The 24,537-nt window shown below is 37.9% G+C and overlaps 1 protein-coding gene across 3 annotated transcripts; it reads right to left on the bottom strand.

The window, feature by feature from the left end:
• Window positions 1-978: 978 nt before the first annotated feature.
• On the bottom strand, window positions 979-23,853 carry LOC107816729 (uncharacterized). Of its 3 annotated transcripts, none has more exons than XM_075222769.1 (18): window positions 23,498-23,853; window positions 19,786-19,991; window positions 18,512-18,644; window positions 18,033-18,184; window positions 17,548-17,631; window positions 17,377-17,439; window positions 15,917-16,048; window positions 15,624-15,833; window positions 12,668-12,787; window positions 12,407-12,453; window positions 9,628-9,790; window positions 9,369-9,506; window positions 3,855-3,977; window positions 3,649-3,747; window positions 3,207-3,296; window positions 2,933-3,014; window positions 1,660-1,790; window positions 979-1,505 (listed from the first exon to the last, which is right to left on the bottom strand). In XM_075222769.1, exons 2-18 carry the CDS (start codon window positions 19,924-19,926, stop codon window positions 1,374-1,376), a joined length of 2,040 nt encoding a protein of 679 aa, XP_075078870.1. In that variant the 5' UTR covers window positions 19,927-19,991; window positions 23,498-23,853; the 3' UTR covers window positions 979-1,373. The 3 variants fall into 3 exon arrangements, 2 of the variants coding, with proteins under 2 accessions (XP_075078870.1, XP_075078871.1); XM_075222770.1 differs by having other exon boundaries at window positions 19,786-19,985; XR_012695445.1 differs by lacking the exon at window positions 2,933-3,014.
• Window positions 23,854-24,537: the final 684 nt, after the last annotated feature.

Below are 24,537 nucleotides of genomic sequence, written 5' to 3'. Positions count from 1 at the left end.
GCAGTGGCAAATTTAAGATTTAAAATTATTGGTCTGCTCTTGTTTATGTACCTATTTTTATTTCTTTTACACAAACATAAGATTGAAAGGTAAACTTTTGATCTGTAATATAGTATGTCCAACTCAAATAAGTAAAGAGGAAAGAAGATGGACGAGAAATCAAACCACCTCAAACAAATATTTTTTTTAGGTTATATGATCATTTTCATATGACATTTGTAAGATATAACACAAACTAATAAAAATATGAGATATTTATAGAATAATTTTCTTATGATCATATGAGGTCACTCCTCATATGGGTCGGTACAAATAGGCGGTGACAATCAACTCACCTACAAGTTTGAACCCCGTGAGTTTTGTTCTCTTACAACCTCTATCGAGTGAGGATTAATGAAGGACACTATAATGGGTTAAACCATTGTTTACCCGTCACGTCTCAACAAATAAGTCAATACATCATTGCTAGAAAATAATGTCCTATCATTATCAAGATTGAGATCCTCGACATATTTGTCAGAAATAAAGATTACTGGTGTTCACTTGTTTTGTATTCCAAGATTACTCTAGGAGCTTTGCTAGTGCAAATGTCGATATTTTGTAATATAATCCTGACTTTCCAGCTGCTGCTTTTTCTTCTTCTTATATTATTCCTTCCCATCCAATTACCGTAATTTGACCGAGCACAAATTTAAAAAGAAAAGAGACATTCTTGAAACTTGTAATGTTAAACATATTACTACAAAAGCATGCCATTAAGGGTACCACGAAACTTGAAAGTGAAATTATTTACTTATAAAAAAGTTTCATTCCCTTTTTTACGAACTAACAAGAAAACAATTCCACCTAATAGAACAGATGGGGATAATTTTTAAGGTCAAGGACATCGAAATATCTACTAAATTGGAAGGAAGACAGTGCAACACATGCAGAGTACTCTCGGTAGCCAATCTGAATATAACGAAGAACAAGAGCAAATGATAAGCTACAACTTACTTGTATAACAGACTCATATTCACAGGGGAACAGATAACATAGAGCTTTAAGTTTAACTACTGCTGGAGAAACCTACCAACAACTTAACAGTAACCAGAAAAAAAGAGAAACTAAATAAACTAATATACACGACTTTTTTGCTAATTCCCTCTAACAGGAGGAAAAACGAAAGGCCGGAGTCGTGCACCACTAAGTTTACAGTGTACCAACTGGATCATGCAATAAACCCAGTGTAGCACACATTACATGCCTAGGGACTAAGGATGCTCATAAATACCCTTCCATTGATGTACATGAACACGGCTAACTTCCAATGAGAAGTTAATCTAATCACTAGCTTCCACCAATAACAATGCCGTCCACTTAATCAAATTCTTTCATCTGCGTCGTACATGGTGAGCTTTGCTATCATTCTGTATCCTATCAGCGTACATTGGCAGTCGTATGATCTCATAGATCTCATTCAACAACACTTCTTCAGTGATGTTGTCAGTAATACTTCTAAATACCTGAATTTTGTTGTACAGGAACAATAATTAGTCTAATAGGGTCTATCCATCTTTAATAAATGAGAAAATATGGAAGAGGTTCTATTAAAGCACAAGTCCACGTATCAACAAATCAACTACATAACTTAGTATTTGCCATTAAAGCGATACATACCTTTCTGTAAGTGTTGTAATCATTTGGATTTCCTTTATCAACTCTGGTCCTCATCCACACCCATTCTTGGTTACTGGTATCCCAAGAACACTCTACTATTTTACCAGCGTAGTCTGACGGGTCAGAACTATCTGTGACCATGAAAGAAACCAATTTTAAGGATATGCACCAGAGGTAAATACCCAGAGAAGAAGGAAAAAAATTCAGGGGATACAAATAAAGCACAAGGAAAAACTGCTCAGATATGCAAGTCTACAGGACAACAGATTAGACATTTCCCTGGATGTCCCTATCCTCACTACTAGCATCAGTAGCTCACCAACTCGAAGCAACAAGGATCAACCATTTGAATGACCATCTTAAAGAGCAAGAGAAGAAACAAAATTGTTCAATTCTTGTCAAAATCTCGAGAGATGCATGTCCTAGTCTGACTAGGATGATCTTGTTAATCAGAATTTTACCACTAAGATTAAGGAGACACCTAAATGTGGGTTATCTTGTTCAAATTCACGTGTGAATGGTTACTTCTCTGAAAATACAAACAAGCTTCTGTTGCCCTTGATTCATTGAGAACCTTATTGTAATATTCCAAAATAATCCCACTAACATGTCCGACCCTTATCATCTTTAGCAACTGATCCAATTTCAAGTTGTGGACCATCCACGTTCTAATGAGCCTCAACTATCAAAGAGAAAATAGTGAAAGCAAGAATATGTGTCCTGAACTCAGAGGAGAGTAGGATTAGAAAGGAAGGTCAGTTGTGAATAGCAATATTGCCTTCATTTTTTTTCTTCTCAATATTGCCTTTAGTATTTAGTACCTATAGAATTTTTATCCACATTCTTTTTTTTTTAGATAAAGTAATTTTATCCACATTCTTACTATTACTTAGCACCTCACAAGATTCAAAAAAGAACCTCAACTGTCGCAGCAGAGTAAGTGTGAAATGGCCTCGTTAACTTTTTATTTTTATTTATTATTTCTTTTTGGGAGGTAACTCTAGCCTCCTTACTTTTAAGATCATACAATGAATGCAGGCTAACTAAATCAAATAATAGCACTGCATCCAATTTCCCCACAACACACCATTTTACTAAGAAATCACATCCACCCAGGTTGATAAAGTACACACGCCAGCAAATAAACACTAAAAAGTGTATGGATGCATACGATATTCACGCCTATTATACTTCCAACCAAACCCTAAGTAAGGGAAACATTCCTGTATGATACGACTAGAGGTATTAACTAATATAACTGGGAATTCCTAACCTGGGAAAACAACTCTATTCCCTTCCATTAGTTTCTTCTTCCCTCGTTCATGTAGATAAAGCAATTCACGACCATCGACCACCTGCCATATGATTAGAGATACTCACACTTAATTCCAATAGGACAGCATGAAACATGACCCAGGCCTTTCCACTTAAATCGTGCAGACAAATGATATTTAACAGGTGACTAGTAGGGATAAAACAAAAATAAGAAACCAAAAGGACGAGGAAACTGAAACAGCTCTTTTCACTAGGAGAGCAGAGAGCACAACCTCAAACAGAAAGTCAACTGAGTTCATTTCAGGGTATTTCCACTTCAAGAGACCTTCATGCGTGCGAGGAACATAAGGATCATCCCAACCCTAACACGGAAAGAAAACAGTAGCTGAGCATACAGAACCTAAAACAATTACATGTGTATGATTTGTGTATCTCTGTCACTGTTAGCCGTAAATATGTCATTCGCAATTAACTGAATGAGGATATGCTACCATCTTTAATAACTTCTCTGCAGCATAACAGTAAACAAAGATAAAGTTTGAACCACTTTCAAATAGAGTCTCATCAAGATAACAATCAAAATATACACACCATATAACTTGGAAACATCTAAAGTGATGCAAAAAACTGACTCCTCGGGAGAAACTCAATACAACACTAGAACAAGAAGACATTCAGTATAATCACTCTAAAAGATTTGTCACTCTTTAGAACCTGAAAAATGAGACCGTCTGCTTCATGTGAAAGCTTTGGAATAAATTCTTTGAGAAGTTTCGTGACAGTAGAGAGCAACCAAAAATCCTTCCTCCTCACCTGGTAGACATTGAGAGATCAGCAGCCACTTTAGCTAGAAAAAATGATACTAGAAATCAACTATAATTAATCTTATGACACTACGTTACAAAGTTGACAAAACATACCCTGAAAGGCTCCAACTCGTATCTATAGTAAGGGTTTCTACTCTGGTATATATGTTGACGTTCATAATTCCTGGGCTCAATCACTTCTTTGTCAATCATTTTCCACCGTTCATAAAAGGGTCGCTGTAAAATACCAGAACAGAGAATGAGCAATGCTTACTATATATGTAAAATACCAGAACAGAGAATGAGCAATGCTTACTATATACCAGAACACCGTTCCTGGGTATATATGTACTTTTTTTGTAAAAAAAAGTACATACTCAAGCAAAACAGAATGAAGTGAAGTTAGCAATGCTTATCCAGTGTAGAATGAGAAGAATAATTGAAATACATAGGTTTCATGGCCTCCAAGACATTACCATACAAAACCATAATCACACACCACAATACACAACTGATTAAAACAGCACGATGATCGAAGCATATGAAACATGCCGGTTATCTACCTTTTCTGAAGTAAATGAGGCTTGGATAAATGAAATATGATGTGCCACATATACACTACTGATAAGCGCTGGGCTGTAGCAAAGCAATTCTGTCTTTCTTTCACTCGATCCTATTAGGGTGTAGGAGCTCTAGTTGCAGTAAGCCAGTAACACAAATAAACTTTTTGAATTACTCGTACAGAGAAAACACAGCAGTATGATCAAGAACCAAATAGTCTGGAATTGGTGAATAGTTGATTTATTGATGACCCTCTTAGGTAACCACATGGTTGAGATGCACATCAGATTCAATTAAGAAATAAAAATACTTCGACTAATCAGGCCAGTAAATGCCTCATACTAGTGGTGACACGATAGCAGCTGGAGCTCACCTGATGAAAACTATGTAAACAAGTTCTATTCCATTCCCTAGCAAATAGCATATTAGCATTCCTCCACTTTAAGGACTCAAATGCAACTATGTATCCCTGCAGCTCCACTTTTTGTAGAGGGGTCCATTATCCACTGAGTTTGAAGATTTTTTTAATTAATGGCAACCAGTAACAATATGTCCAATCAGCAGATATATGTAATTCTTTCAATAATGTGTATAAAAAGAAAGTATGCTATGTCTTCCTACCATGCTTTGACATCCTACACCTACAGCTGTTCAGAGCACTACAAGATCTGTAAAGGTCTCATAGCTCTATAATATAGCTCTTTGCCATTAATAGAATATTATCTTTAAAATGTTTTGGCATATTGTTCTTTGCTAAGACAGTTACATTTCAGAGGTAGAAGAATTTCATATGCAACACACATACATCATTATACCAGAAAACAAACATCTTTTTCTTCGAAGATGCATGTCAAAAGATCCTATTGGCACCAAGTGATAAGGCGATAAATTAGGGACACAGTTCAACTCACTGACAATATCAGACAACAGATTAAAGAAGTAAACACATCATGTAGTAATAAAAAAAGGGCAGCTCGGTGCACGAAGCATCTCGCGTTCACGCAGGGTCCGGGGGAGCACCGCACCCCAATGGGTGTGATGTAGGCAGTCTACCCTGATGCAAGCATCAGTGGCTGAAAAGAGGGATGCAACACGAGGACTTCTCAGCGGTGAACACATCATGTTGTGATTTTCTAAAATTACAAAGCATAAATGACTTTAGAAGACTCAGATTAAAGAAAAAATAATCACACAAGGAAATCTTACTCTGCCACGAAACACTAACAGACTTCAAAAGACATGTTAAACACAACGCACATAAACGCAGACCAATATACTTATAACATAAATCAAGGATGTGTTAGCTCCAGGTGTGTTTGAATACCTGCAAGAAATGACAATATCGAAACTGCTACAAGATACTCAAACAAGAAATATTAATGAACATATGACATCATTATTCAAAATCTGTCAACTGCAACTTGGTAAATAAACAATCACAGAAAAATTACGACTATAATCTGACCACTATAAGTGGTCATTTGGGTCAGAGAAACTATGCATGGATTGTAAGATACGAATCTTAATACAGCGAACAATAATCATTGGATAACTTGTATTGTGTAAAGTATGTTGAATTCTGGATATAGTATATAATCTAAAACATGAGTTTGGTTCTAAATCAGATACAGATTAGTTTCCAGTAATATCTTTGGTATGTATTACTTTTCTGATTAAAAATAATAAGCATAATATAATTAAGAGTGAAAACATCTGTTACAATAAATTAAAAAAAGGGCAGCCCGATGCACAAAGCATCGCGCATTCACGCATGGTCTAGGGAAAGACCGCACCCCAAGGGATGTGAGGTAGACAACCTAACCTAATGCAAGCATTAGTGGCTGCTTCCATAGCTCGAACCCGTGACATGTACTTTACCGTTGCTCCAAGGTTCCCCTTCCAAAAACACCTATTATAATTTCTTGATAATAAATGAGAACAACAACAACAACAACCCAATAAAATCTCACTAGTGGGGTCTGGGGAGACAGAGTGTACGCAGACCTTACCCCTACCCCGGAGGAGTAGAGAGGTTGTTTCCGAAAGACCCTCGCTTAAGAAAACGAAAAGAGACAATACATCCGTAACAACAGAAACCAAAATAATAATATCAGCATCGTAAGAGACAACAAACAAATCGAAAAGCAATAACACAAAACTGTGAAAAACGGAAAAATAGCGTAAACACAACATAAGCCGCTAGCAGTCCTGGACAAAGCACTATCAGACTAGAAAAACGCTTGACTACACCCTAACCTTCAACCTTAGTGCTCGACCTCCACACCTTCCTATCAAGAGTCATGTCCTCGAAAATCTAAATCCGCGTCATGTCCTGCCTGATCACTTCGTCCCAATACTTCTTAGGCCTCCCTCTACCTCCTCATACTTGCCAAAGCTAACCGCTCACACCTCCTAACCGGGGCATCTAGGCTTCTCCTCCGCACGTGCCCGAACCATCTAAGCCTCGCTTCCCGCATCTTGTCATCATGGAAGTCACGCCCATCTTTTCCCGAATATCTTCACTCCAAATTTTATTCAACCAAGTATGCCAGCACATCCATCTCAACATCGTCGTTTTTGCTACTTTCATCTTGTGGATATGTGGATTCTTGACTGGCCAACACTCAGTCTCATACACCGTGGCTGGTCTAACTACCGCTCTAGAAAAACGCTCGACTACTCCTAACCTTCAACCCTAGTGCTCGACCTCCACACCTTCCTATCAAGAGCCATGTCCTCGAAAATCTAAAGTGGCGCCATGTCCTACCTGACACCTCGCCCCAATATTAGGCCGCCTTCTACCTCTTCTCATACCTGCCAAAACCAACCACTCACACCTCATAACCGGGGCATCTAGGATTCTCCTCCGCACATGCCCGAACCATCTAAGCCTCTCTTATGCATCTTGTCATCCATGGGAGCGACGCCCACCTTCTCCCAAATATCTTCATTCCTAATCTTATCCAGCCTAGTGTGTCTGCCCAGTGTGCCCGCACATCCATCTCAACATCCTCATTTCTGCTACTTTCATCTTCTGGATATGTGAATTCTTGACTGCCCAACACTTAGCCCCATACAGCATGGCCGGTCTAACCACCGCTCTAGAAAAACGCTCGACTACCCCCTAGCCTTGTCCTCCACACCTTCCTATCAAGAGCCCTGTCCTTGAAAATCTGAAACCGCGTCATGTCCTACCTGATCATCTCGCCCCAATACTTAGGCCACCCTCTACCTCTTCTCATATCTGCCAGAGCCAATCGTTCACCCCTCCTAACTGGGGCATTTAAGCTTCTCCTCCACACATGCCCAAACCATCTAAGCCTTGCTTCCCGCATCTTGTCGTCCATGGGAGCCACGCAGACCTTCTCTCGAATATCTTCATTCCTAATCTTATCCATCCTAGTATGCCCGCACATCCATCTCAACATTCTCATTTCTGCTACTTTCAACTTCTGGGTATATGAGTTCTTGATTGGCCAACACTCAACCACATATAACATGAACGGTCTAACCACCACTCTATAGAACTTACCTTAAGTTTCGGTGGCACATTCTTGTCACACAGGACTCCATATGCTAACCTTCATTTCTTCCACCCCACCCCAATATGGTGTGTGACATCCTCGTCGATCTCCCCACTGGATAACTGACCCTAGGTACTTGATACTTCCTCTCTTGGGGATGACTTGTGAGTCAAGACTCACTTCCATGTCCGTTTCCCCCATCGCGTTGCTAAACTTGCACTCCAGATATTCTATCTTAGTCCTACTCAACTGAAACCTTTAGACACCAGGGCCTATATCCAACCTCCAACCTCTTATTAACGCCGCCTCATATCTCATCAATCAGCACTATATCATCAGCGAACAACATACACCATGGCACCTCCCCTTGAATATGGTGTGTTAGTACGTCCATCGTCAGGGCAAATAAGAACATGCTAAGCGCAGATCCTTGGTGTAATCCTATAAAAACCAAAAAATGCTCTGAGTCACCTCCCATAGTCATAACCCGACCTTTATCACCCTAATGTAAGCTACTGGCACACCTGTCACCTGCAGAATCTCCAAAGAACCTCCCTAGGGACCCTTTCATCCGCTTTCTCTAGGTCAATAAATACCATATGCAAATCCCTCTTTCTATACATGTACTGTTCCACCAACCTCCTAATAAGGTGGATAGCTTCCGTAGTAGAACGACTCGGCATGAACCCGAACTAGTTGTCTGATATAGACACTGCCCTCCTTACCCTCCCTTCCACCAACCTCTCCCAAACTTTCATGGTATGACTTAGTAACTTGATACCCCTATAGTTGTTACAATTCTACATATCACATTTGTTCTTATACAACGGAATCATCGTACTCCACCTCAACTCATCCGGCATCCTCTTCGTCCTGAAAAGAACATTAAACAGCCCAGTCAGCCACTCCAAGCCTGCTCTACCCACATACCTCCAAAATTCTACCGAAATTTCGGAATAAATGAGAGATAAGAATAAATAGATAATGCAACAACCAAATGAATAAATAGATAATGCATTCATGTCTTACTGCATTAATAAGTACATCACCCTTTTCATTCTAATATTCAATAGTTAGTCCTTTTAGACAAATTAGGGGTTCTCTAACACTAGACGCCCCCTATATTTCCTACCAACATACAAACCTCCAAAACAAATTAAAAAGACATTGTACCTAATAAGTTGTTCTAAACACTTCCCAATAATTCTAAAATCATTACTAGAACGATCATAGGTAACGAGGAGGAGATGGTTAAATAAACAAATAACAGTGTAAAGGTACTTTATCATCTGTATACTATTCCTCATTGGCTTTTTTAAAAATTCACATCTTTTTTGGCTAATACATTTACCACATCACTAATGCAGTTAATATATACACAAAATCAGGAAATAGACAACCAAACACATGGCAGTCAACGCAGAATTTAATAACGGGATAATTCCCAGTAATACAGAGAACCAAAAAGACCCCTAAGCGTATAGCCAGATTTTTTTTTATTTTAATAAGGAAATGAAAATGAGTTCCTGTATTAGAATCCAACCTCAATGACAGACACATGATTAAGGGCCATCAGATCATAAATGAGGTATCTCCTTTCCTGCTTCTGTGTGTCAGGCAAAGTATCAATTACCATCTCCCCATCAAGTAAAGTGAAGTGGTGCGTCTTTTCGGCCAAACCCTGGGAGAAAAAACGAAAATTTCACATGATAAAACACAGATAGTTTCCAACAATGAGACATAAAAAGGAGACAAAAAGAAAAGATCAGAACATCCTCATAGCTGACGGGATATGAGCGTACTTCATTAGTATGTCTGCATGGAAATCTCATCTGAACCCTTCGGAAGTTGAAATGTCTATCAATTAAGAAACAACCATCCATCGTGATCAGCATCATATACCGTGTCCCATCAGCCTTCCATGTGGCATAGTAGTAACGCTGCCTCAACAATTGCAAGTTGTCCCTGCAAACAATGACAAAGATTACCTCGAGATGAACAATTCTCAGAAAAAAAATACCTTAAGATGAACTCTAGCTTATGGGTTTTCTCAGTCTTTGTTTTGTATTGGATGCTACCCAAAGTTTGTAAGGGAGTTAGCCAGTTCAATAAATAAACAATTGTTTTCTCAGAGACTATGTTAATATCCATATCTGAGTCCATATGAGGTTCAAATATAAAAATACAAGAAGGTTACTATCCATGAGTAAAATATGTACGAGGGATCTAAAGAAAATAATTAACTAACTCAAAACACATCGATTGACAAGCTATCATGCAGAACAAAGAAAACACTAGCCAAATAAACAAGTAAAACAAGCTTATTCATGCCTTGCAAGCATAATATAACCAGAGATACTCATTCGTCCATGCATGACCTTCAAAGTCTGAAACCGTGTTAGCTGCACAGGCAAAATAGGCACACTGCCGAACCATGCAAGTTGACCAGAGGCATCAAGAACTAGTTGGTTCAATATTGGCCACCGTGTAAAGAACGCAAAATGAAAAGATAGAAAAATGGTGGGCTCTGGAGATTTTAAAACCTTCCATGAAGATCAAACTTTCAAGAGTTCTAACAAGAATAGAATCGTATACTTCTTCCCGCAATGGAGACAGCCCCTTGGAGGGGCCACAAATCCACCCAACCAAGGTAATTTATACAAAATAAAAAGGTGTGCCTTTGCTGCTTCTTGAAAAGGTTAGATGAAACATTTGTGGAAAAAAGGTTTTCTCAGTCTTTGTTTTGTATTGGATGCTACCCAAAGTTTGTAAGGGAGTTAGCCAGTTCAATAAATAAACAATTGTTTTCTCAGAGACTATGTTAATATCCATATCTGAGTCCATATGAGGTTCAAATATAAAAATACAAGAAGGTTACTATCCATGAGTAAAATATGTACGAGGGATCTAAAGAAAATAATTAACTAACTCAAAACACATCGATTGACAAGCTATCATGCAGAACAAAGAAAACACTAGCCAAATAAACAAGTAAAACAAGCTTATTCATGCCTTGCAAGCATAATATAACCAGAGATACTCATTCGTCCATGCATGACCTTCAAAGTCTGAAACCGTGTTAGCTGCACAGGCAAAATAGGCACACTGCCGAACCATGCAAGTTGACCAGAGGCATCAAGAACTAGTTGGTTCAATATTGGCCACCGTGTAAAGAACGCAAAATGAAAAGATAGAAAAATGGTGGGCTCTGGAGATTTTAAAACCTTCCATGAAGATCAAACTTTCAAGAGTTCTAACAAGAATAGAATCGTATACTTCTTCCCGCAATGGAGACAGCCCCTTGGAGGGGCCACAAATCCACCCAACCAAGGTAATTTATACAAAATAAAAAGGTGTGCCTTTGCTGCTTCTTGACAGGTCAAATAATCAATGTCTTTCAGTCTGAATTCGGAAGTCATCGCAAGAACTTGAACATTTATGATCTCCCCAAAACCCTCTCTATGTGATAGCGTAGTTATTATATTTTCAGAATCTGATCTAACAAAAACACAACTATAACATGTGGTTTAAGAAAATATAAGCTAGCATCAGGAGACTTCCAAGAAAAGGTTAGATGAAACATTTGTGGAAACAGAGCTAAACATACTTTGGAGACAAGTGCATGACTTCTGCAGCACCAAATGATGGCCAAGGGACACTTTCATGGTTGGGAGACAAAAAAGCTAATGAAGATTGGGCAAAGATTCTTAATGACAGATTAAAAGAAGCAGAATAAATGGCAGCAGTAAGAAATCAAGAGGTAGAGAACGAAACGCTTGAGCAATTCCCAGGAAGAGGAGAAAAGTGAAAACACAATAATGAGGGGTTTAATACACAATTTAGTGTTTAAAATTAGTTACTAACACAGTTTAAACAAGTCTATATTTTCTTTTCCAAAGATCAAAGCTATTGCCAAATCATCAAATCAACATGTTTCCAGCTTTCAACTAATCCATCTCAGTGGCAACGAGGATAACTCATTCTGCAGCTATATAACTTAGATTTTAGGCTTCGATGTCTTCAAGCTTATATTTAACTGCGATAACATGTCAATGACATGAGGAGATGCTTCCATATTTCTCTCTCTCTAGGTAAGTGTGGTGACAATATTTCTCTCTTTCTTTCTGTTAAGACTAGTTTCTCCGGCGATATCTTCTATCAATTCTGATTGTCCTATAGAAGTTTTCTATGTTTCTCTCTCCTTGCTTCTTAGTTTTCATTCTAGTTTTCCTTTGCTGGCATTATCCGCATGTTAAAAACAACCAATCATGTTACATGACATAGCAAGGGTTTCTACTGTCATTTCCACATATCCAGGAAAAGTAGATAAACATCATGTATCAACAATGGAATTTTATGTGGAACCTTTTCTCTTTTTTCACAATCAAATTGTACACAGTTTCCAATCTGAATTAGGCAGGACCAGGTGTGATAATTTCTTTTTTCTTTCCGATTTGTGGGTGAACAGGCACTTCTTGTATGTATGGCTAAGCGCAAAATGCTAGACCTAAGGTTCCACCTGACTGTACAGCCAAAAGAATATGATGAAGTACAGTTCCCCGAACAGAGATAAAATCAAACCTGCTAAGAGAGACTGGATGAGAGCCAGGAAATTGTGGGCCTCTACCCTGAAAGACAAATACACCAAAAGGATTTTTGGGTTAGAATAGAGCAGACAAATGCATACTTTGCAGGAAGTAGTCTACATAATCCACAAATTAAGTCCAAGCAAGACCAGAAAATAGAAGTAACATGCATAAACAACAGAAAAGATCATCATATATAAAGTCGCCATGCAACAATTTTACAAAGACATCAAGCGAGCCGTTGCAAGATTCCTACCCCTGGAGTCATTTTCAGTGCTTGATAACAGAACTGCCGCATATAATTTTGCTGATCTTGTGGGATTGCATCTCCCAAAATGTCGTCATTTGACATTACCACTTGCGCTTCATGATTATCCTGAAAAGGGAGAAAATGAGTTATAAGGAAATTCTAAAAGCTCTGTCGAATAAATAAACCTCATTGCAAGGCAAAAGTGTAGAAACCAAAACCATAGCATGTTGGTATAAAGATGTAATCACAAGCAGCTATAACCTTGATATCAATGTTACATGCTGAAATTTATACTCCTAGTTTGCCCTGCACCGTTTGAATAGATTATTACATTAAGTTTTCTCGGATAGCTTTCTAGTCAATTGCTCGAATTGTCGAACATTTAGTTGGTAAGATGTCAAATCCAGTTTAAAGTACCAAAAGATTTTCTTATTTTGAGTTATGGGGCAGAGAAAGACTTTTCATTTTACGAAAAAAAAAGAAAAGAAAAAGACTTTTCATTTAACGAAGGAGATCGTGTTTTCAGGGAAAGCAAAATCAGGTTTACTGTAATGGAGGGAGTAGTAGATTAGGTCAGATCAAGCAAGCAGGTCATTCTTCTTAAAGCATAAGCATGATACCCTCTTAAACCAAAAACCTCCTCTGACTTCAATACACTCCTCACAACCCCCATTATATCCCTCCGTGTTGCTTCCTGTCTCTCTTCTACAACCCCCCCCCTTCCCTCTCTTTGCTCAACACACCACCTGTTCACTACACCACCAGGCCCACCTCTCTTGCTCAACTCTCTGGCTCTCAGTCAAGTTTGTTTATTGGGAATCTAAACTTTCAAAAAGTAAAAGGTGAATCAAGCTGAACATCAGAAAAGAACAGTCAAACATCTGCTATTCTCATCCTTCTGTGAACTGCGAAGATGCTATCCGACAAATTAACTATTCTGTAACCATTTAAGCACCAATTGCCAAAAGCTTGAAAAGAGAGGAAGGAGTCATCATAACATAAAAAACACCAAAATGCATTGTCCAGCAAATTACTAGAGAAAAAGGACTAGAAGGTCAGCAAATATGACACCATCAGGATGTGTATTTTATTCTAGTTTCCCATCCCAAACACTCTTTACCAAGCCAGAAAATATTATGCTTCTTCTAAGTTCTAAGCAAAGTTAGATCTCTTCCAGCACCTTGTCAAGCCTTAAAGAAAAACTAGATTTCTTCTTGAGCAAATCTTTCTTTAATTAGTAAAGGGCAAAGGCGATGAAAAAGTAACAACATGGAGGTGCAAAAGCTGGAAATGCAAATAAGAAATATAGCAAAGTACACAGTTCTGAGGGATTATATGAGAAACAATAATGCTCCTTTTTTTCCTGGTAGGAAACCTTAGGCAATCCAGGTTAGACATAAAAAAGAAATGGAAACTATTCTGCAGCATTAAATTTTGGCTACTTATTTCACACTTATTTAAATGGAATAGAAAAAGGAGCACAAGAGATCATTTTTCTATCATTCTGTAATTACAATGAAATTGTGTCTAATAGAGCAAATTATATAGAGGATTTGACCAGAAACTATTTTGGGTGAAGCAACAACAACGACCCAGTAAATCCCACTAGTGGGGTATGGGAAGGATAGTGTGTACGCAGACCTTACCCCTACCCCGATGGGGTAGAGAGGTTGTTTCTGAAAGACCCCCGGCTCAAGAAGACGAAAAGAGACAATATATCAGTACCATCAACAAAAACCCTATAAATAACAACGGCATCATAAGAACTAGAAAATAGATGAAAAGCAATAACTATTAAATAGACCTGGCACTATGAAAAACGGAAGAGTAGTGTGAACACAACATTAACCACCAGTAATCTAAGACGAAATCTTATCATACTAGCCTCACACTGGTACGAAGTAGAAATAAGCCCAACTACCTCCTAATCTACGACCCTAATTCTCAACCTCCACAGCTTCCTATCAAGAGCCATGTCCTCGGAAATCTGAAGCCATGCCATGTCCTGTCTCATCACCTCTCCCAAACACTTCTTAGGCCGCCCTCTACCTCTTCTCGTGCCTTCCAAAGCCAGCCGCTCACACCTCCTTGCGCAAGCATCTAGGCTTCTCCTTCCTACGTGCCCGAACCATCTGAGCGTCGCTTCCCGCATCTTGTCATCCATGGGGGCCACGCCCCCCACCTCCCGAATATCCTCATTCCTAATCCTATCTATCCTAATGTGCATGCACATCCACCTCAACATCCTAATTTCTATTACTTTCATATTCTAAATATGTGAGTTCTTAACTGGCCAAAATTCAACCTCATACAACAACGAAAAGAACTCATCACTCGAAGAATACCATATCGACAAGTTCAATTTCATCGAACCACACAGGGAAGACATCTCATGGTTGACGGAAGGAGACTCTAATCAACTAATCTGACAAGCATGAGGCTTAATGGACAGACAATGCCATTAAAAAGCTGTTGCGGTCATTGCATCCCAAGCATTGCAAGGTCGTTACTAAGTGTTACTTGTTGACAAGTTCCATTAGCAAAAAACTTGGGAATGCCATAAATTGGTGATTTTCAAAAATCAAGCTTAATATTGCACTCAAAATCAAGATTCACTACTTCCTCACCATAAAAGTATCAGAAAGGGATGGGTTTCTCTCTTTAACCGAGGGTCTATCGGAAACAATCTCTCTGCCCTTCCAGGTAAGGTTAAGGCTGCGTACATCCTACCCTCTCCATACCCCACTTGGGTTGTTGTCGTCGTTATAAAGGGATGGGTTTCTCATTCTAATGTTGAGAGCCACTAGGTAGCACTGCAGTATTCACATTCAATCATATTCAACACTGCCCCGGTGAAAATAGAAGGCTTAAACTTTCATCAGAGAAGGAATTAACCAAACACTTCACCCATGAATAAAGTGCCAATATATCAAAAAGAAAGTTCTCTTGCAGAAACACATACAGGCAAAGGAACCGCAGGACCTCCATCGTCGTCGTCGTCGTCCGGCATAGCATCGCCATTCAAATCAAGCTCAGAAGATCTTTTCCACTCAGGTGTTGGAGGGCAAACAACCATTTCAGGTTTTTTCTCATGATAAAAGGCATATAAGGCATCAATATAGTCCGGCTTATAGATCCCAGGAGGTCGAGCATCAGAAAAAATTTTAATTGCCTGCATAAAAGTACTCTGATCATTCAGAGATAAGTAGTTAAATTTGTAGCAAGAAGGAAGTAAAACATAGCAAGATTGCTAACCTGGCTGACAGATATCGGCAGCGTACGCATCAGATAATGAATGATCATAAACCCAGTGCGATTATGCCCATGTGTGCAATGGACAAGAATATACTTCTTCGCATGTTTCTGACGTGCAAGAAATTGTGAAACCTGATAGTAAGCTATAAATATTAGTATCCAGTTCCTTTCAATAGCATATAGTATTCACTGAGGATGTGAAAAAGTTACCCTTTCTTCGCCTAAACAGAATAAAACTCAGAGCATGCTTCTCATCAATGCTGAGGTTCCTAATGCTTAGAAAACCTAACTAGAAGTTAACAGAACACCTTTCCAAATTCTAAGAAAATTATAGTACTCCTTTTTTATCTGAGAAAAAATTCTCACAAAATACAGTATATCCTGCAATTTGGCAATTTATCGGAAAAGAAAAACAAAACTCTTTACAAGGATGTTCAAGTTCATAATGCTTTGACCATTCTCTCTTCCGTGGTTTTTGATAATGATAACATGAATATTAATAAATAAAACAGCACTAGGGCAGTGCCAAGCCATATTTACAAGGAAAACAAAAACCAGCTATGTCCACCTAAGATTACAGTGCACCTATCAGGTCAACTAGAGATTCTGCCTCCTCTACACAGCTTTCTTTACACCAGAAAGCTGTGTCTCTTCCGTGTTTTCCTTTACTTTTTTGGAGGGGAACTGCACCCCGGGGGGGGGGGGGGGGTCTTATGCAAATTGGGACAACCCAACAATGTTATTTTTCCTATTAATAATAGCGCATTGCCCCAGTGCACCAAACTTCCACTAAGTACAAGGTCCAGGGAAGGGCCGCGCCAGACCATAACTATTGTAACACAGCATTACTTTGTATTTCTACAAGAGTTATTTTCATGGATTGTACGTGACCTCCTAGTCACACGACGACAACTCTTACCATTGTGTTAAGGCTCCCCTTCAAAGTGGAGTACATTCATAATATAATATAAAGATTTACATCACATCTACACCTACCTTTCTCAATATTTTTTTCTATTCCAAAAAGATCTTTTTGATAACCGAGAAATCCATGAGGGCCATCGGTGCACAGTTCAAACTCAATGGATAATTGCCTTCCCCTCTACCCTTCTCTACTGAAATACAAGGCTTTTGTCTGCGTAGGGATCAAACCCATGATGTGTTCCTAACCCATAGATCACGTGTTGCACTCTTTATCACCAGACCGGGGCATATACCTAAAAGATTACAAACTAACCAGCGATACACATGCGTTTTCCACTTGATTAACAAACAACAAACATTAATAATTGCACCAAGTGTAACATGTGCAGATAGATCCGTAACAAACACAGTAGATATAACCATGGATGGATAAAGGTAAATAAGCAAATCTGCAGTACTTTTACATGTTAAGTAATGCAAGGTCATTCTTAGATACAGAATTCAACTGAAACTGCAACTAACATAATTAAAATTACCTCATAGACAAATAAATTTACAGACTCATTGTCAGGTACAGAATCACGGCCTCTGCATTGAATCTAATAGACATAAGAGATTCAAATTCAGGACAACAACCATAATTCAGAGAGAAAAAACTACTTCCCCACCACCTATCCTCCTCCATGACTTTATTACCATGTACCAACCTTAACATGCTTGATGCCTTCCTTCCTCCAATCTGACAATGAATAGTATCGAGTTGTATTTGTGAGATCAATCACCATCCCAAGCTGAAATTTGTAACATGAAATGAGTCAGTTGTAGGATTTAGCAGATCCTTTGTTGTCAAAGTAACCTAAATGAATTAACGGGCCAGAATTAAGAAGGCTCTATCATACTAAGCGGCATAACAAAGTAGCAAATAAGCCTCGGGTTTGATATAAAACATCTCTAAGACCATAATTCATAAGCAGCACCTTGTTTTCAGAAACTGATTTGCATTAGTTATCTAAGTTAAAACTAGAATCTACAAGATATATAACAAACAAATGCACTGCCCACAACGTAATAAGAAAGCATCAAACAGCAATACAATTTTGCCTCATGATAACACCTAGGAATCAGGACTTTTAAAGATGAAATCCAGATCAAGAGGATGAACAAAGAACCACATTCAGGTTAACACACTCACCTTTCTTCCTAAAACTCTCTGTTGGTGGAGGACTTGCCTAAACGAGTATCTCTTGCCGGGAAGAACACAGTCGTTGAAAGTTTCATCCAGAGGAACCTTTGAAGGAATAATGCAACCTATCTCCTGTCCAAATGCAGGACAATCCAACCAACCTGCATAAGCAATTGAAAAGATAAAATGATGTAATAGAACCAAGGGAAGTCAGGGAGCGGGAAAAAAGAACAAGAACCTTTGTTGAAATAATAGTCAAATAAGACACATCCTATTAAAGTTATGGGCAACCTAAAGTTACACTTAGATGACAAGAATAGAAAAGAAAGATGGACTACACAAAGGGAAGCAAGAATCAATTGCTACTTCAACAAGTCCTCCACACACACACACAGAGAAAGAGATACATATAAATAGAGGGAGATAGAGAGAGTACACACACATAGCACATCTTATACAACTGGCACACTAGAGAAAACCCAAATAACCTGGAGGAAGTCTGCTGCTAGGCTTCTGTCTCTTGGTCTGAAAAATCTCATCGCGTATTCGTGGCTGAGATGGATATGCTGGCCTATCATCTGGACGTTGTCTTTTAATTCTTTGAATCCTTTCCTCCCGCTCCTAAAACAAATAGCATTTAGAAAGCGGGCATGGAAATTAGAAAATATTTTCCTTTTTGACATGTAAAAGATAGGAAACTATAAATTAAGAATACTTATCAAAAATAATATGTAGGTCCCCCACTGGCCCACAGTAACAAAATTCACAAGAACATACCCCTATCTATGGGCACTTACTCCCTTGTCCCCTATCTTTTTCCACTTTCTACTGAAAGAAGCAACAAAGAAGCAAGTTCTATTTCTTTTACTTTCTCCCCCTTTTGGCAGAGGGGGGATTGATTGGAGGAGGTACTGAGCATGGCACCAAAAATAGTTCACATTATATAACTAAGCTGACTTGGAGATAACCAGATTACCAATAATGGCTGACTTGGAGATAACCAGATTACCAATAATGCTGAATATCCCCATTAATCAGAGGATAATCTGTTCAACGACCTAAGCGACTTCCCCATCCATACTTTTTTGTTGATCCCAAACTGCTTGCCTGACTAAAAAGCGAAAGAAGAAGGGAAGGGGGGGGGGGGGGGGATTACACAAAAAAGGAAGGAAAAAAATAAAATAAGCTAATCTTCATTCTTCAACCATGCTATGCTAAGGCCCCATCCAACGCCAACATATAAGAGTTCAGATTAACACGAATTCTGTACTAGTGAACCAAGGTAGTCTTATCAGCTGTATACCAGTAAGACTTCAGCAGCTTCAGCCTACCACTCATTGTAGACAACTCAAGCTTCTCATTGTGCTAGTTTATGGGTCAAGAAAAATCCAGCATTTGGACTTATTCAAAAGAAAGGGGAAATTTCAAAACTTCGGATGCTTTCTCAAGCAACTGTTCATCTGTTTGAAAGATGAATAAGAATAGCTAGGGGAAATTTCAACACTTCGGATACTTTCTCAAGCAACTTTTCATCTGTTTGAAAGATGGATAAAAATAGCATTCTCCAAAAAAATTGCCTTAAAGACGTTGCACAAAGCTATCTACAGGAATTAATCTGCTGAAGACAAACAGCAAACAAACATCTAATATAAAGGAGAGATGCATCGAACAAAACGCGGAAGAGATATCCAATAAAGAAGCAAGTTCCAGTAAGAGTACAGCTCAATAGCTGATATAGTGAGCAGTAGAAACAGAGACATACGCGACGTGAAATCTCCACTGCACTCGTATAATCTGCACGGTCATCACTATGTTCTACATTGGATTCTTCCGGTTCATCTTCTAATTGTTGTCCAAATATCTCATCGTCATCCTGTGGCTGTGGCGAGGCATTCAGATCCATGCTGGTGATTCAAGTCTCACCAAAAGCATATGTCAAGGTGCCTGTAAGTAATTTATATTCTGTTCCTACAACAAATAAGATCGCACATTGAATTGTTCAACTACCCTGTGGGGAAGGCTGAATTTATTCAAATCCAATGCATAGTTCTTTGATAAATAAAATTTCAATGCATCATTCAAATATTAATAAGTTAATGAACCAAACAAACATCATAAATTTGGATATTAAAGAAATATATCAATGCATAGGACACAAAAGGACACAATGCTGGAGTCGACATGATTTGAAACAATATAATAGTTGACTCGAGTCAAAGAATACAACCTTTTTTAGGACCAGAGAACTAGAGAGAAAGAAACTTATCGACCTAAAAAGAAACTCATAGTGATCTCCTCCAGTGCCATTATTTGAGTTTCATTTGGGTTCTCAAATACGCAGCATGGTCAATTTTGATGGAGAGAGGATAATTGTTTATGAATGACCATGGTTGGGAACTGAGAGGGCAACTAAGTGTAATTATGCCTACTTTAGCAGAAACGATTCATGACAGAGGATGTAAGCGTAATTCGAGAACTCAAGGAAGTGACCAAAAATAACTTGGGCTGCAAAAGTACTTCTAAAAGAATTTTTGTTCACTTGTGATCCTAATTATAAATTCACTAAAAGCAAAAACATATAAGATGGGCATAAGTCCAGAAAATAAAAAGGAGCTTTTTTTCTCCCTGAAAAAGGAGAATATTAAATAGTACTCTCTTTCCCTTTATCACTCAGCAACAAAGAGCCCCAATTGGCGGCGAGAAGCAAGTTTCATGCACTATTTAGCCCCTTGCGACCTCCCTCTTTCTCCACCAGCAAACAACCGTTTTTGTTCTCCTCTATCCCTGCTTATGTTAACCTTCTCTCTCATGAATGCACTCTACAACCTCTGAATGGTCCCAGAAAGTAAGCTCTCCCTCCACCTCCTTAGACCAATCCCTAATTATAGGCAATATCTATTTGCATGTTATGGGCACCACCTACCTTTACCCACAGCGAACTAGAATTAAGCATTCTTTTACAATCAAGTGACCACCCCTTCCATCAGCCGCACTCAATTTAATTTCCACTTGGTGGATGTAAACCTAGACCTCACCTTGATTTGAAGTTCATCCAATGTAATAGCACAACTATTATAAAGCTAATCTAACTCTTGATGAGTTCCTGTGAGATGTGGCTAGTATTAGGGTCTAAATCCAAAAAGTATTAGCACGTTATAATTTTTCTATGAGATGCAACACATGGTGCTCCTTCCAGTAATATCACGATATTCACGAGGCAATGACTCTTACTCTTGCTTCTTTTTGGCTTTTGTTTGTTTAGGGATTTATTGCAATAGTTTTGAGTTTTGACCCAGAATTGGAGAAGGTACACTCAATTTGTGCAAGAACCAGAGTTAGTAGATTCGCTTCACATTATTTATAATCGTCCAACCATTTTCTCTATCTGTTCTTCCTGGAAGAACTTCTTGAACCCACTCAGTACTCACCTAAAGGGTGAAGTACCATATCACAGAATTAGCTAGACCCACCAGTTTGACTTACCAGTGGTAGACAACTCATAGTTGAGAAGTCCAATTTTAACTTGGGCCTATATCATAAAATAATAGAGAAAACCAACCACCTCAACCCGCTTTCGATTGAATTGACCAAATAGAAGTCAACCTTTTGAAAAAATGTCCATCCCCGAAAATACTAGAAAAGCCATAGAGAAAATGATCTTGGGCAGATCAAACCAATAAAAGATCACTCTACCTTAAACGATGTGAATCAGATTCTATAACATGGATATATGCATATCCTTCACCCTCTCCTCACACATGCATGAGCCAGGAAGAAAAAAAACACTTATTCAGATTTGACAACTGTGATCTCCACCAGTTTGATCTGTTTGTTTGATTTACATTTATAAATTCACCTCCTACAAACTTTTAGCATTCCATCCTCAAATCCCATTCATTTGATTTCAGGTGTATAAGCAGCAAGTATATAAAGCCACAGCATCTCAATCACGCGAGCATTAAAGATTACAGGCACCAAATACCAAATTAAGCCATCATTACTCATTAAGAACGGGCTAAACAGACAATTCCACACCTTCTGCTTGGTGGGCGATCTCACATACTAAAGATGTGACAGTCGAAAACCTTAATCTATAGAATGAAATCCCAATATTCAGGAACAAGGAAGACTATCACATTACATTCAAAGGATCAATGGAATTAAGTACAATGGAATTAAGTACAATAACAAAGGATCAATTTGAATTAAGTACATTCAAAGGATCACTAAAATCACAATTGCATCATCCAAGCATAGAAATAACAACCTCCTATAACATGAAAATTGTCGAAGAACAATGACCATATTCAAAACAAATTAATTTTAAGAAGTGGTTAAATGTTTAAAATCTCCATACCAATTTTAATTCTCCCTGTGGAAATTTGTTTGTCCCCCTTCCCTTTATTGTCAATCTCAAAAAGATTGGCACCGAACTGTTTAAAATCTAATAATTATTACATTCCCATTTTACCATTGACATGGCGAGCTGTAGATCCCACTAAATACAAAAAAGAACAATTCTGCACCTAAGGCACTTTAAGCTTATATCAGAAGCATTTAAACTCCGCATTTAGCCAAATACTTTCTAGCAAAATTGGGATGAGGGAGTATTTCTTAATGAATTCTCCACATTTAACAATTCGGCATAACCATGCACAATACGTTTATAGCACCAAATCCCCACGGGATTCTACCACCGCACGCAAAACACCAGTAGTTATAAATGCAATATTCCAAATAATAAATGACTTGTGAACTACGTCATCGGGTTGACAAAGAACGTTCCTATACACCAACGCCAACAGAAACCCCAACAAGTGTAACAAACCAATTCTATTTCAGAAACCCTGTAAAAGCCCAATCAAACCCCGACACAATTAAGACATTCAGGACAGCAAAATGACAAACAAACAGCAAGTGCTCCTCAAAAAAATATCGGACAAATGCAGCCAAAAAAGAAGCTATCATCGCCAATATCAGTCTCAATTTCAAAGCTACACTATGAATTTAGACTGAAAAGTGCAAGAAACAAAAGCAATTGAACAAGGATAGAACAGAAAATAACAAATAAAATGAATTTGGATTAAGCCGTTACTCTTATATCTTTCAAAAACAACACTAACAACAAATAACAGATAAACGATTTCCTATTAAGCTCAAAAAATAATAATCAAACAGCACGTGCTCCCCAAATATATCAGTGTCAGTCACTATAAAAACTAAAACTTCGAGAGAGAAAAAACTAATCAAAATCAACTCCACACCAACACATTGCATACAACTGCACGGAGCATACAAAAAACCTAAGGGATGATTAAACCTAGCTCCAAAACTGTAGATTAAACAGTTACCAAATCTCATAAAAAAACATTTTTAAAAAAAAGAGTTGATAAAAATGCATACAAATAATTAGTCCAAAAATAAAAATAAACTCAAATTAGCTAAAAACGAAAAGGAAGAAGAAGAATTCAAACCTGCTTTATACCGTAAAGCGAACTGGAAAACCCTAGTATAAAAGTAGAAATGCTATGATTCTTCAACAACAACAAAAAAAGAAACCTCGAAATTTCAAAACCCTAGATGGAGAGAAAAATGAAGCGGCGGTGATGATAGAGAGAGAAAGACGGAGAGAGAGATTCATGGCTTAATACATGACGAAGACAAAGGATTTTACCGATTGCGAAGAATTGAAAATGAAAAGGGAAGATTTAGATGGTTGAAAACTGAGAGAATTTAGACACATGTTAAGTACGTACATGTGATCTTGTTAGGAAAGAACAATTAAGAGCCGGTTGGAACTTGGGGTGGGCTATTTAGGGTGCTGAGGTGTGAGTAATCGTATATCAAATTTATTTTTTTATAAAACCGTAAATTTTTCTGTAAATATATTTTGTATATTAAATTTAAAAATAACAAGCATTTGCTTTTTCCTAACGCCTTGAGAATATGAAAATGACTATTAATCAACATGTAATTGACACTTTTAAGTTCTAACTCCTTAACCTATTTTGGTACTCCCGTTGAAATGAAATTAGTTCCAGTATTTTAAGTAGCAGGTCATCAAATATTCCAATAATTTTAAATAGCAAGTCACAAGATATTTCAATAATTTTAGGTAGCAAACAATATAGTATTGAATATCTTCCCTCTTGTATGATTTAGATTTTATTTGTTGAATATTTAATTTTCTGAAGTAGTAGATTTTATTATTGAGTCCCAAGAATTAATATTTTTTCGTGATTTATATTCCTCTCAATTTTACTTAATTTATTTTTTGTATTGTTATAGAATAGTGAGATGGTTTTATTCAAGCTATTTTTCATGTTCTCTTGATTTATCACCTCTTAAACATGGAGAGTTTTTTTAAAGTTCTATACAAGTACGCATATTATCGAGTGTTTACTTCTACTAGCTATTCTGACATGACATTTAAAAAAATATCAAAAATTAAACGAAGTGTACCGATACTGAGATGATTGGTACGGTTTCGAAAAGTCTAATATTAGTTATACAA

Source organism: Nicotiana tabacum, chromosome 10, assembly GCF_000715075.1.
Source record: "Nicotiana tabacum cultivar K326 chromosome 10, ASM71507v2, whole genome shotgun sequence".
Classification (NCBI taxonomy): Eukaryota; Viridiplantae; Streptophyta; class Magnoliopsida; order Solanales; family Solanaceae; genus Nicotiana; species Nicotiana tabacum.
This window is presented reverse-complemented; position numbering and strand designations above follow the sequence as displayed.

What these genes read in the sequence shown, in the direction of transcription:
- LOC107816729 (XM_075222769.1), bottom strand. Translation starts at nt 19,926, where the DNA reads ATGGATCTGAATGCCTCGCCACAGCCACAGGATGACGATGAGATATTT. An exon ending in CATGCAGACATACTAATGAA is followed by an intron (nt 9,507 to 9,627) that starts GTACGCTCATAT and finishes TTTTTCTCCCAG; the next exon opens with GGTTTGGCCGAAAAGACGCA. An exon ending in CAGTTGACTTTCTGTTTGAG is followed by an intron (nt 3,015 to 3,206) that starts GTTGTGCTCTCT and finishes ATCATATGGCAG; the next exon opens with GTGGTCGATGGTCGTGAATT.